General features: G+C 36.3%; 1 protein-coding gene across 1 annotated transcript in view; it reads right to left on the bottom strand.

The window, feature by feature from the left end:
* Positions 1-14,658, bottom strand: part of LOC140166388 (cGMP-inhibited 3',5'-cyclic phosphodiesterase 3A-like) — a 225,972-nt gene that overhangs the window by 11,639 nt on the left and 199,675 nt on the right. The window contains 2 exon segments of the mRNA XM_072189839.1: positions 4,586-4,624; positions 10,882-11,085. Of these exon segments, the coding sequence (XP_072045940.1) occupies positions 4,586-4,624; positions 10,882-11,085 (243 nt within the window).

Genomic DNA, 14,658 nt, shown 5'->3' with positions numbered 1-14,658 from the left:
ATTGTCAAGGGTAGATAAGTAAAATGTGCATAGTATACACTGCTTTCAGCTTCAAAATGTTACAACTTTGCCCTTTTTTTGTTGCACAGAGCTAAAAAGCAGACTTGGTAATTTATTTACAGTCTTGAGTTGAAATAACGTTTACAATTCTTTTTCTTGGTTTTGCAGTTGCAAACGTATTATCTGTTACTACCAGATACCCGAGTACCGACTCAAAATTGCCCTGTGTGTGTCACACTGTGGTAAATCTATCTTTTTAGTCGCCCATGAAGGGCAGAGTACGGCTGGTGTTTTTTTTTTGCAAGAGCCTGAAATAAAAGGATAATTAGCGTAATTAAGCTTAATTTAGTGTTCAAAGGTTTGTGCACTCAACGCTTAGCACATATTTTGCACAATGCATTACACGCAGAATGAACTATTATATTTAAAATCCACACTACCCCTGCAGAAGATTTAGGATGTATCTTCCACAGGGAGAGTATGAATTTCAAATGGAATGAACACATTAGACAGCTCCATTTGAATTTCATACACCCTCTGAAAAAGATTCAACCTGAATCTTCCACAGGGGGAGGGTGAGTTTCAAACAGAGCTGCTATTATGTGTTCATTTCATTTGACATTCATCCTCCCCCTGTGAAAGATATTTCCACAATCTTCCGCAGGGGTAGTGTGGATTTTAAATGGAATAGCTCAATGCGTTACATGCCGAATGCAAACAGGAGCACACTTTGGATCAAAGTTTGTTGGGAACATAACAAAATTATCTTAAAGTACACTATATGCCCTCCATGCACAACACAAACATGGTGAAGCCAGGTTATTATGCATTGTCCTATGGACGCAATAAGTAGATCAAACACAACTATTGCCGGAGCTGGATCTTTACCATCCGAATCTTTTATTTCCTTTCATTTACACAGTTGATCAAGTGTCAACTGTGTTCTTCATACTTAATTTAATATCACATACATTTTGTATCACCTCAGACAGCTATATCATCTGAGGTTCTTACATGTATATTACTTCAGATGTATCAGACAGCTACAACATCTGATACCTGTCCCATTCTCCAAACAGCATAATTTGGCTAGGATTTAAACAATTACTCATTTAATATCACCTCAGACGGCTGTATTATCTGAGAGTATACACAGTTGACAGGAAATCAACTGTCTATATTATCTAATACTTTTAATATCACTTCAGACGGCTATATCATCTGAGCTTTATGTATCAGACAGCAATCATATATGTATCCAGACAGCAATATCATCTGATACCTTTTTACGCAATCAGACAGCTATATCATCTGATGCCATTTACGGTCCTGAAGTGAGACGACCCACTTCAAATCCCAAACAGCATAATTTGGCTTGGACCTAATCATTACTCATTTTCGAATTAGGACAACCCCATTCAATTTCCAAACAGCCTAATTTGGAATTGACATTAAATATTAAGTATGTGAAAACATTCCCAATGACTTCCTCAAATGCAGCAATGTATCTCCATTTTGATTCATATATTGGACAAAATGGTAAAAAGCAAAAAGAAACAATGCCATTTAATATCATATTTTTCATAAAGGGAGTGGTGGGTGGGTTTTAAAATTTTCCTGACCTCTTCGGATGGTATCAAAACAGCTTATGAATTTTCCCGGCAATATTTTCTGAGAAGACGGCCACGCCCCCAGAACCGCTGCCTATGATTGGCTACTGGCACGCGACTCGACCCAGGGCATGGATGCACAACAGGTGCCGGCCTGATGTCACAACACGCATAGCTCCACCTTTTATTGATCTTCAGGACAATGAAACCCTTTTCAACAACCCAGGGCTTATTACGCCAATGACAATTTTGGTTTTGGTTGAAGTTGGCTCAATCAAAACCCGATTAGGCTCCTATGCAATCTGCCATTGCCCATCCATATTAACTTAACTTAACTTAACTTAACTTTAAAGCATTTATAAAGCGCCATCTATCTAGGTAGCCTAATCCGAGGCGCTATATTGGAAAGAGTTTGATCATGGAACATGTGTACCCTAATGCTGGCAGACAACAAAGACACCAAATTTGAAAAACATTTTAGTTGGCAAGATTTACAATCATACCACAAGTTATTTGAATTGTTTTTAAAAGAAAAAACTGCCTTTTATAAGATGAACGCTAAATTATTTCTTTGGTACTACAACCTTTACAGACAGAACAAAAATATAATTGAAGATCGAATTAAAAAGACTAGTTTGCGTATGACGACCTGTCATCCAGACCAAAAATGCTGTCAGCAACCAATCACGCCGGGACTTTGCTTCAACATCAGACGCAAACTAGTCTTTTTAATTTGGTCTTCAATTATAATTCTCCTGCACTGACTATCATTACTACAAAAATAGTAAGTTTTCCTTTAGCGCCCAAGTTGTATTATTTTTCGCAGGCGGTGTGAGGCATATGTTTCTTTTGATTTGGTACCGCCATCCCTAGTATCACTCAGTAATGGTAACACAAATCACTAGATTTTATAACCCATAATATGTTCTCTTGACTCTGTATACAACAAAGAATATCATTTCAACTTCTAAGCCAAATTTCGCGGCAAATTATGATTTTTCTGAAATTACCATATTTGGAATCAGATTTAAGATGCAAATATTCAGGATAAAATTGTTCACAGAAGCATATTGATGAGCTTAAAGTTATTTGATATTGTCACACTAATGGGTGCATATAATTATTACATTTGTGAGGTAATTAAATGTTCAATACCTTTGGCATTGTTGCACAACACAACTAACAGTCAAACTGTCAGGACTTGTTATCTCATCATTAATCATACTGTTACTTCTTAGATAAATGCCACTTTATATCATTATTCGGGGATTTAAAGCCATAACGTATGATCGTTTAAAATGAGTTTGAGTAGTTTATTCTTCAAACCTGTTTTTTTTGTTGCATATTTGCCAAATTTACACATGTCCATGCTTGCTTCAAATTGATTGCGCTTTTAGGAGCGATTTTGAATTAATGTCTGAATGCAGACATTAAATCCCCCATAGAACGTAACAGTTAAGTAACCAAAATAGTAAGAGGGATTTCTTTTATTTTACCCAGAAAACTTTCCTGACAGTTGTTTCTCAAACATTTTTGGCCATATCAGCATATTCTGCCAAAGTTAACCTCTCGACCTTTTGGACTTCGAATTAGGTTCTGGGGTTGGGGATATTTTTGGGCTTGTCTGGTTACACCTACCCAACAATTTTTCTGCGCTTTTCTGGGAATGTTAGTATTCTGTCAAACCACCATAAAGCATTTCTATTGATGTTTCACATTTTACTTGCGCATTTCCTTCAATATTCTCAGAAACATTTTATTGCCGAGATGTTTTATCAATTGCTTCCACAAATTATCTTTATAATAAATTGATTTTGGATGGAAAAATACAAAATGTACAATAGCTATATTTTACTTAGAAAAAACAACTTGAACGATGGGCTTTTCCAGTTGTTATCCATAGCCCCCTATGGAAAATATGTCTTTAATCGTCCACACAGAGAGTGTGAATTTCAAATAGTTACCTGAATGGGTGGGTAACTACACTTGAAATTGACACCACTGAGTGGAAGATTAAAGTCATGTATTCCATAAGGGGTGTAGGGATTACACCTATAATAGCCTAATGCTTCCACAAGCAGATAAATCATCTTTTATATATTATATTGACATTGGAGAAGAACAAATATTAATATAAAATAGCTACATGTTGCTACAAAAATCATCTTGTAAATGCAAGAAATAAGTTCATGTGGATATATCGTCTGCAAAATGACAAATTTCAAAAGTACTTTTGTATTTCATCATCATCTACAAAAGGATTACAAAATATGATCACCTGTCAGCACCAATGAGGTAGAACTAAAGAGTGCCAACTCTGGCATGTATGCTTGTCACTCATGGAGGGCAAATAGTGTATACCTCCTGATAATTTTGATATGCACCTTTAAAACTTTGATTCAAATTGGTTTGTTGATTGCACAAACCTTTGTAATGTTCAAGCTAAAAGACGAAACTTATCTTTCAATTCCTGGTTCTTGCCGAAAAAATGTAGGAGATACACTATTTGCCCTCTATGAGTGACAAACCAAAATGGCAAAAGTGAGTCGGACTCTATGGGATTTACCACATCATTACGCATAGGGCAATTTTGAGTCCGTACTCTTTGGTTCTAATCTATTTCATTGAATATACATTTGTCTTGCACTTACTGGACAATATGGCATTGGGCCATTCCATTTAAAATCCACACTCCCCCTGTGGACGATTTTGGAATTATCTTTAACTGGGGGAGTATGAATTTCAAATGGAATGAACACATTAGCAGCTCCATTTGAAACATGCCCTCCCTCAGTGGAAGATTCAGGTTGAATCAGAGGGTGTAAGATATTCCCAAAATCTTCCACAGAGGTAGTGTGGATTTTAAATGGAACAGCCCATTTAATTAATGTTAATTTCTTGCTTAGCTGCCCCAAAACCCAGCAGATTTAGTTGCAAAATCACCTGCCAAAAATTAAAACAATTTTATCACTCACCAGCAAATGGGCAAAACATTTTTTCTTTTCACTTCTGATCTATGAACAGAAACGATCAAATTATTGTAGAAATTATCAAATTATTTGCTATTTTAGAAACGAAACTCTGAATCTCAGGCAACAAAAACACCCTGTTCAAAACAAAATTCTGAATCTTTGGTGACAAAAACACCCTGTTCAAAACAAAACTCTGAATCTTAGGCAAAAAAACAAAACCCTGTTCTAAACAAATCTCTGAACCTTAGGCGACAAAAATACCCTGTTCCAAACAAAACTCTGAATCTTAGGCATCAAAAACACCTCGTTCTACAGTCCCGGCCAACCCAGATTTTGTGTTTGGGGATCTGATTTTAGCTGGACACAATTTTTTCAAAAAATAAGAAAATTTTCAAAATATGTAATTACAAAACATTTTCAAATTTGGCAAACTTTTGGTAATTTTTTACTTATCACAATGTCCGGCACAGCGTTATAAGCCTTTTGGCGTTCACAGCATGCATGTCTATGACACTTTACTTGGAACTACAGTGTTAAAGAGAAAGAAGCGAGGATGGCTCTCAGAATTCTGACTACATAAAGGAAGAGGAAGAGGAAGGGGAAGGAATACATGCAGGTGGGTGTATTCATGGAAAAACTGGACTTATTCCTCTTCAGATGCTGGTGGTAATGATATCAGTTTACTGTGAAAATAATATTCATATTGTACGTCATTATATTAATGCTAAAAGAGTAGACACCTTTACTTGAGTAAGTGTTTTGAACGGCATATTGACAGAAACACTAGTATGTTTACTTTATTATATGAAATTGCCAATTACACTATCCTATAATAAACTACAACAATTTTTATTAAAAACATAAAAAATGTTTATCTTAAAGGGATACTTACTCAAACAAGTAACTAACTACATAATGTTTGTAAACTTTCTTGCAGATACCGCCATTCGTCCAATCTGTATTTCTGGCTGTTGACAGCCCTGTCTTACAACACAGTAGCCTATGGGACATTGTAATACACGCATTTGTGCATAACTTGGTAAATCAATGTTTGAATCAACTGACATTTTGGAAAAGAACTTTATTTATCACACCCTAAAAAGAGGGTGCTAGAATCACATAAAAGCCCTTTAAAAGCAGTTTCAGGCTATACTACAACAATTTTTATTAACAAAATTATGTACACCTTAATAGCAGACAGACTACAGCCATACACCCCAATCTTCTGTTCTACAACCATTTTTATCCAAGATATTACGGTAAGCTTACAACAGACTATGAAGATTTTCAAACTATGGCTGCTACCATTAGAAGGTGATCTCCTGCCTTGGAGCAAGAGGCATGTCTTACTTGAAGAGGCACAACATGCAAAATCCGTAAGGTACAGAATAATTACATCCAATCAAGTAACCATGGAAACGTGCCAAAATTCACTGCAATTTTGAAAGTCATCAAGATCGTAATTACATCTGGGCACAGTTCGCACAATTCGTATACATCCTCCTTAATGTCAGGGATTTGATACTAATTCAATTCAAGTTCACACCATTCTTCTCTTTTAACTGTGTCGGGTTAACCTGTGTTTCTTAATGTTCTACGTGCTAGCCATAGGCTTCAACATAAAAAATCCAAAGTTTTGAGATATTCTCTCAAAATATCAAGAGCTATCTCAAGAACCACTGGACCAATAGTAGGCTTGTTTGTACTCATTTTTATGCACTTTTCATGCTGATTCCAAATATGGCCATGAAAATGTACATTTCTGAAATATTTAAATTTTAAAGATTTTTTTTAACTTGTCATCTGCAGTTGACACCTGTGTGGAGAGAGTTAAGCAATGAAGTATAGGATATCTATTTTTTTTAGGACAAGGTCTTACATATCTTAAGTGAACTATTGTATGACATATCCCTATGTTTGAAGCACATATTGTGCAAATTCTATTTAAAAAAAACCAAATGACCTATTTTTAAAAGCATAAAACTGAGGTATAGTATTAGCCACTCTTTCCACAGATTTGCATGTAAACACTCTTTTACAAAAATGCCTACAAATTAAAAACAAGCATTTTGTTTTTCATAAAAATTGCACATTATTTATTTCAAACATAAGGGTGTGCTATGCTATAGTACTTTATCCTTTAAATTAAATTATAATATGTACTTATACTTTGAATTACAAAATGCCAGTGAATTCTAGTGGTAACTAAATATTTCATAATCAGAGGGAAGGGTTAGTCTCATCAGGACCTGTGGTGATCAGAGGGTTTTGTGCATGATGTGTGCCTAGTCACTAGACTGGACTTATGTCATCTCAAGTCATATCATAAGGGCTCTGAAAAAAAGAACTAATTTGAGCAAGATAGTGCTATTTGAATGACATAAACCATGATCTTAAACATGACAAATCTGGCATTTTCCTTCCTTACAACACATTTTGAAACAGCATGAGTGGGGGAATTTTTCGTTCGGTGGTGATAATCTCTGAATGTCACTTTAATGGAAAAACTTGTCTTTCTTTCTTAGAAATTATAACTTACATATTTGAGTTTATAACTCGTATAAACATTCTTGTAATTTGATTGGAATGGGAAGGCGAGCTAGCGCAGTGGCAATTCCCTCGCTTTGCACCACTGAGGTCCCGGGCGCGGCCCAAGGACTCATGTGCACTTGGTTTATCCCAATTCCATGCTTCACCCAATGGAATTTGGGGAGCTGCACAGATAATTGGTGGATGTTACAATCTAAATGCGGATAGGTGCGCGCCGTTCGGCAGCAACTTAGTTGATGCGATCTGATTGTGATGATTCACCATTGCAGCGAAATTACAGCGCTTTGAGTCCTCTAATATCTGGAGAAAGGCGCTTTATAAATCCAAAATTTATTTATTGGCCAATTACTATTGATTATTTTTGCTATTTTTTAGATAAAAGACTATTGAGCTCCGCACGAGTGCGCGTATAGGCCACACGGTGAGCATCTGACTTGCCAATTATAGTAACGATGGTGTTGCTTCTAAAATAAAATTAAAGCTACGAGTTAGATAACACAAATATTGAATGTTTTTATTTGTTTAATGGAAAGAATTATATTTTCATTTGGTGAAATATGAACTGTTCCATTCAACTTGGCAAAGCCTCGTTAAACGGAACAGTCCATATTTCACGTCACGAAAATATTCTTACCATTGTACTCATAAACATTTACTATTTGTATAATGAAAGCAATTTCAAGTCACCTTGTGCTAAGTGCACTTAGAACATCTAAAAACCCCATTTAATGTGTACAATCGGCTTTATGCACAACACGTTTCTTTCCTTAGGTAACCATATTTGTCTTAACATGAACAATGCCTTTTTGAGTATTGGTTGAATAGAGAAGGTCCAATACATCATTATTGCTATTGAATTGAATTGAAAACAACCAAATAGCAGGTGGTTTTCCTTTTTGTGTATTTCTTGTAGATAATAAACCTATTTATCCCCATGGGAACTATTGTCTTTCTTACAGTGTCCCTGATTGGTTAATTACATTATATTCATTAGAGTAACCAATCAAAAGAGAACTTTTTAAAACTGGATCAATTTTAAATTTAATACCCTTACTGCCTATTCTTATCATATATCTGATTGGCTCAATACATGATATAGCTCTCTTTGTAACCATTCAAAATAGTTCTTAGAGGCTGATAAGCTTAATCCCCTTCAGTCCTACTGACTATTCTTACCATATCTCTGATTGGCTAAATACATGATATAGCTTTCTTTATAACCAATCAAAATAGTTCTTAGATGCTGATAAGCTTAATCCCTTCAGTCTTGCTGACTATTCTTACCATATCTGTGATTGGCTAAATACATGAACCAATCAAAAAAGTTCTTAGATGCCGCTAAATCTGCTGGTAGTGCCCATGGGGTTCAAAAGATGGACATCTACAGTGGGTGTTTCTTTCGGCTTTGTTTATAGTGAAAATACACCTTTAACGGATACTACTAACACCAATCTTTTACTTTAATGCCATTTACTTATAGTCCACACATTTAATATGCAATATGCTTCAATGCGTCACTGTTGTATGCAAGACAGCAGCAACATACCTATGCTGGTGTATGCAACATAGACATGCCCAAGGAGTCGAGGGTTTCAATTTTACCATGCCATATTGATTTAGAATAGGATTGTCTGATTTCACCCAGTCATATATATAAAGTGGGACGATGTGTCTGGCATGGTTAAAGGTCTCACTAGAAATGTGATATTTGACAAATGATGGTGAAAAAGTATGTGTCATGAAAACATCTGCTTTAGTAGAGTACTTACAGATTCAATGATACCAATGGGAATGATAAACCAAACACACATAATAGGTACTTACCTTTTGCTTCAAGTATATGACTGCTACCCCGGCCCACCCCCAACTCAACACAAAAGTTGGCAACCATGAGAGTTACCACATCTTTCAAAGACCCCTTTGCAATGATTTTTCGCCAAATTTACCCCCCTTTTTCATGCAAAATCGAGGACAAAATTTGGCCAAAAACAACCCTTTTTTGTGGTTTTCAATGACTAGAATTTCAAACACCCCTTTTCATTGACACTAAATATTGACATAAAATTACCGGATTTTCCCAAGTACCCCTTTATCCAAATTTCGCGGACAGTGCAAATTAAATATCCCCTATTTCCTTTTATTTCACAGTCAAATTTTGCGGACAGTCCAACTTAAATACCCCCTATTTTGCCAATTTCATGGTCTTCGCTACTGGTAAAAATATTACCCCTTTTCCGCGCTATTTGGTAACTCTCATGGTTGCCAACTTTTGTGTTGAGCTGGGGGGCACGGACTGCTACTTATTATTTTGAAATTAAAACTAATACTGGAACTGAAATTTTGCAACACACCTTGCTATGTTGCGTCCGAAACCATCAAGACTTCATCAGGCATCCGATTGATGATGGTGTGACATCAGACGACGAAGGAATGTCTTGTAATGCCGGGTGTGAGACCCCCTTTCTTGTTCACTCTCTCCTATATGAATTCCCTGACTCCTCTCTCAAAGCAACTCTCCTCCTTGCCAACTTAGGATAACAGTTCCTTCAGACATCACACCATAATCAATCGGATACCTGATGAATTCCGATGGTTTCAGATGCAATGTAGCAAAGGAGTTGCAAAATGTCAGTTCCAGTATTAGATTTAATTTACAAATAATTATTTAAACTTACCAGATCTACACCAAGATATAATTGCTACTTATTTATCAAATTAAAAGTACTTATCTAAGTAACTCATTAACTGTTATGATATCAAGACAGAGGACATATATTCACAAAATCCTTTGCAACATGAAACACCTGCTCATTTCAAATTTTATACAATGGGTACCTGTTGGTGAAGTCTCACATATTCACAAATAGCAGCTACATTACAACTTACCCGATGCACTTACAGCTCTCTTGGCAAGCGTCAAATTTGAGACCTTTTTGATCCTGACCCTAATGCCAGTGGAACAACCAAAGATGTAGTAATAACCTCGATGTAGGCTTAGCAACTTTGTTGGAGATGTGGTGATGAAGATTACAATATAATTACTCAATGTGTGATAATTTGCTCACCTGAGAGCTTTCAGAATGTAGACACAATTGGTCACTTGGTTAATGGGATGATGAATGATGATTTTAACTGATCAGAGACCATTGCTTTGTGACGAGAGTCACATATCATTCACCAATATCATTAACTAGCCCATCAGCCAAAGGAACATAGAATAGTATACATTCTAAAAGCTCTCAGGTGAGTGAATTATAAATGCTTTAAGTATAGTAATAGCTTAATCTTCTTCATTAAATACCATAAACATTTGCCTAATGGTGCACCTGGGCTCCTTTGCCTTGTGGTAAATTTTATGTACAAATAGAGAGATCCCTCCTCCAAAAATCCCAACAACAATTAAGGGTACCTGCCCTTATTTACTGGTGGGATTTTTATGGGAGGGCACTTTTAGTTTGTGTCTAAAATTCCAGTTATGTCAAGGGAGCCCATAGCGCCATTGGGCGAACGTTTACGGTGGTAACTTTCCCCCTCCCCTGACTGTCAAATGAGCATTGGGCTATTCCAGTTTAAATCCACACACCCCCTATGGAAGACACGACCTTTATCTCCCACACAAGGGATGTAATGGAGCTACCCATTCAAGTAACTGCAGTTGAAATTCCCACTCTCTATGTGGAAGGTTAAGGTCATGGCTAGGGGTGTGTATGGATTTCAACTGGAATAGCTCATACTACATCTCTTCTCACCTTTGCATTGAATTCCACTAAGAAATCAAAATGTCTCTTGAGATCCGTGGCTAATATGAATTCTATGACCAGAAACCTAAATCGTCTTAACTCTGCACTGTCCAATGATGAGAGGAAGTTGAACTCTGGTTTGGAGACAAACAAACTCCATGAGGATGCTGCATGGTGGTTCTCCAGAACGGACCTGTCATTATATAGAAGAGCCTGGAATAAAAAAAGATACAGAGACACATGAAACAATATATAATATGGGGGTGGGGGCGTAACAACATGTAAAATTTAGTGTGTATGCTCCTTGCAAAACTGCAAAGGTGGGTTTTTCAGAGCTGAAGGCATACCAGTATTAAAAAGAGGTCTTTTGTAGATGCTCACATCGAAATAGAGTCTTTCTTGGCTTTCTGGTTGAAAATTGCCGGGATTCATTTACCAATTGGTGTCTTTTAGCGCTGAAATCATCAAAACCGGCACTCGTGTTTTGCTCAAATTCATGGGTCTTTTGGAGCTGCACAGACCAAAAACTATGCTCCCCTGCAAGACCCCAGTTTTTGGTCTGTGCAGCTCCAAAAGACCCATGAATTTTACCAAAACATATGACAATGTAAATTGGGAACAGCAGTTTAATTTCAACAGTTGTTCAATGCTTGGAAAACAGGGCAAAATCTGTTACATAATGATTGACATTAACAGTCATTAAATTCAAAGATGTGGCACAAGTCTTAGCATTCAAAATCTTGGGTATGGACTAAAAGATTACTATTCACTCTCTCGTCTTAAAATTCTTTATTGGTTATGAATGAGATTCGGGAAAAAGAATCTAGTTTACCATGAGCTTGGATATGCTAATATGAAGACACACTAAAATGCAGGTGTTTGGCCTACATATATATGATAGGATCTACAGGGTGTATCAAAATGATTGGTACCGGGCTATGTGACATTTTCAAAAATATATCAAAAGTACAAAATTGCTAATTAATATAGTTTTTGTACTATAAATAGAAAGGGCCATATGTTAACTTGTTGATCTATCCACCTGAAGTTGATAGGTTGATGCATCTGGGAGCTATTGTCATTTAAACGAAGATCGACGTAGGCCTAATCATGGTTTGACTTACACAAGATGAATAGGTTCAGTGCTTGAACTATTTATTGCATACCTACTCTTCAATATCTCGCCTCAGTATACATAACATAACATTGCTTTACATATGCTTTTAGAAAGACAGTTCCTGAAGTCCCTGCCTTACGACTCTGACAGTGTGAGGTGAAGCCTTCTCTTGAAAGAACTTCCCAACTGGGATGGGTCCATTCTATAACTGCCCATATCAAATTTTGAAGCATTGCAAGTTATAGCATGTTTGCATGGGATACGCCTTGCTCTTAGAAACTGTCTTCGTGTCTACCAGTAATTCTTGGAATTGGAAAGTGTGGAATACTGTGAAGCCATTCCAATCACTTTTACCAGGTCTAAACTAACCTACACTATCTACAGTCTATAGCCATTCTGCCACACCATCTACTTAGTAATCTCAATAATACAATTTAAATTACCGCCCTGGATGGTGTTGATACACAAACCTCTTTCACCCCACCTAAATTATTCAAGTCAATAATATTACTCTCAAGCAATAAATATTGATTATAACATTTATATATATTATGAATGAAGAAATAGGCAAGGAAAATATTAAACATTTCCATGATTTTCAACATATCATCCTCAAAAGGTATTTGCAATAAAATAGAGCTTTGAAATGGTGCGCTACTGATCCAGCGTTACGATGAAAAGTGTAAAAACACCTACTTTCCTTTAGAATCATGTAACTTCTGAATAGGATGTGCTATCCTCATGATCTAAAATTCTTAGAGAAGATAAAACTACTATAATTACAAATATTTAAACAATTGACCCCAAACTAGCACGAAAAATAGTAAAAAAATTCGGCAAAAAATGAAAGTTCTTCGGTACCAATCATTTTGATACACCCTGTATGGCATTTTAACCAGTTACAATTGTGTCATCCTCAAGGATAAAGAAGGATAGTAAACCATGCATTATTTTAGTTCATCAAATTTGAGTGTTGTATTTTTCTGACATGTGAATACAGCACTACAATAGCGCAGGAAATTACAGGTGGTGTGCCTATGTCAGGGCTATTGTTAACATTGGCAGGTAACCCTCCCCTATATAAAAGTATCTCTCCCTATGCAAATATCTTACAAGGATGACACCATCTTACACAGACTCGTCACTGCCTTTCAAACCAATAGTGTGGCAAACAATATGTTGCGATGTGGCAAATGGCTTGAGGGTTCATACCACTAAATCCGCCTGCGAAGCGGTTTCCGGCAAAAATTTATCACACCTATAGTCCCAACTTTGCATCAAAATTGTGCAAAATCGGTACAATATTAACCATTTTAGTGTTGAAAATCGTGGTTACTAGAACTTGTGAATGTGATCTCTGCAAATTTGAAAAGAAAACTCAAAAATATGAGTGATGTTTACGATTATGTGTGCATGAACACACGCGGTCAAAACGCGGTTAGCAGTCGGATGTAAACACGGGACAATCTAGCCTTTTTATATAATGCTAATTTTCTCAAAAAGTAGACCTAAAATGTTGTGTCATTTTCAGATATGTTATGCAGAATTTTGTTCTGATTAAGATGATATCAAATATATATTTCAAAGTAGGACGTAACTCGACTTATGGCCTAAAACGCAACCCCTATTTTGCACGTAAAGTCTATGGAAAGCTATTTTGTGTTCTGTATCCTTGATGAAGAAATACACAAAGCATCTGAATTTGTTTCCCCAGATTGTGAGGTGGTGGGTCTTTTGGAGCTGACTGCGTACTGGTAAAAGAGTATGTCTTTTGGAGATCTGACCCCCCCCCCCCCTAAATTAAAACCACCCAGAAATGTGAGGCATTTAGAGTTGAAATGATCAAAATCAAGGGTCTTTCGGAGCTGTATTTTGGTCAAATTTAGGGGGTCTTTCGGAGCTGCAAAATCCAAAGGTCATTTGTGTTAAATGCACCCCGGACATTATCGCAATAGGTATTGTTGATTGTTCCATTTCCATAGCATTGGTTCAGTAGTTCTTGAAATAGCTCTGAGAAAATTTCTCAAAACTTTTACTTTATATGTTGAGGCCTATGGCCAGCTTGCAGAGCATTAAATAACATACACTATAATGTTAGTATATTAATCATGGACATTAAGTGACACATTCACTCACTAGGCCCAAGTCAGCAACTACGATTCGTTGCATACTGATTACTGACAATTCTGAAAACAGATCAATGGTGCAAGAATAGGATTCAGCAAGGCAACAATAAACTAAACCAGATGGATGCTATCATCTCATTGTCTACCTCATACTCCACTTTACCAGTTTCCATAGTAACAAAATGCTACAGGACCTTGGATATGAGAAAATAAAAGCGATACTGCAAAACAAGATTCTATAGATCGATAATGTGTAACGTCACTATTACATCAGCACTGCAGCTAGGTTTGAAAAGATACAAGGTCATAATCACACAAACTGCATTTTATCTCTGCCTCTGTCCATCTTTCTTTTCAATAGTTGTTTTTTTTTTTCTCTCCTATTACTTCTTTTTCTTATCTTATTCTTGCTGTCTATACTTGTCTGCAATCCATTATCCCACTGCGTCACTTAAAAAGGTTGATGAGCATTTTGAAATATAGGTCCTGAATGTTGTCACATCTTCAACATTTAATAGTTTTTAAAATGTCCTTCATAAAACT

This window comes from Amphiura filiformis, chromosome 12 (genome assembly GCF_039555335.1).
Source record: "Amphiura filiformis chromosome 12, Afil_fr2py, whole genome shotgun sequence".
NCBI classification, from domain to species: Eukaryota; Metazoa; Echinodermata; class Ophiuroidea; order Amphilepidida; family Amphiuridae; genus Amphiura; species Amphiura filiformis.
This window is presented reverse-complemented; position numbering and strand designations above follow the sequence as displayed.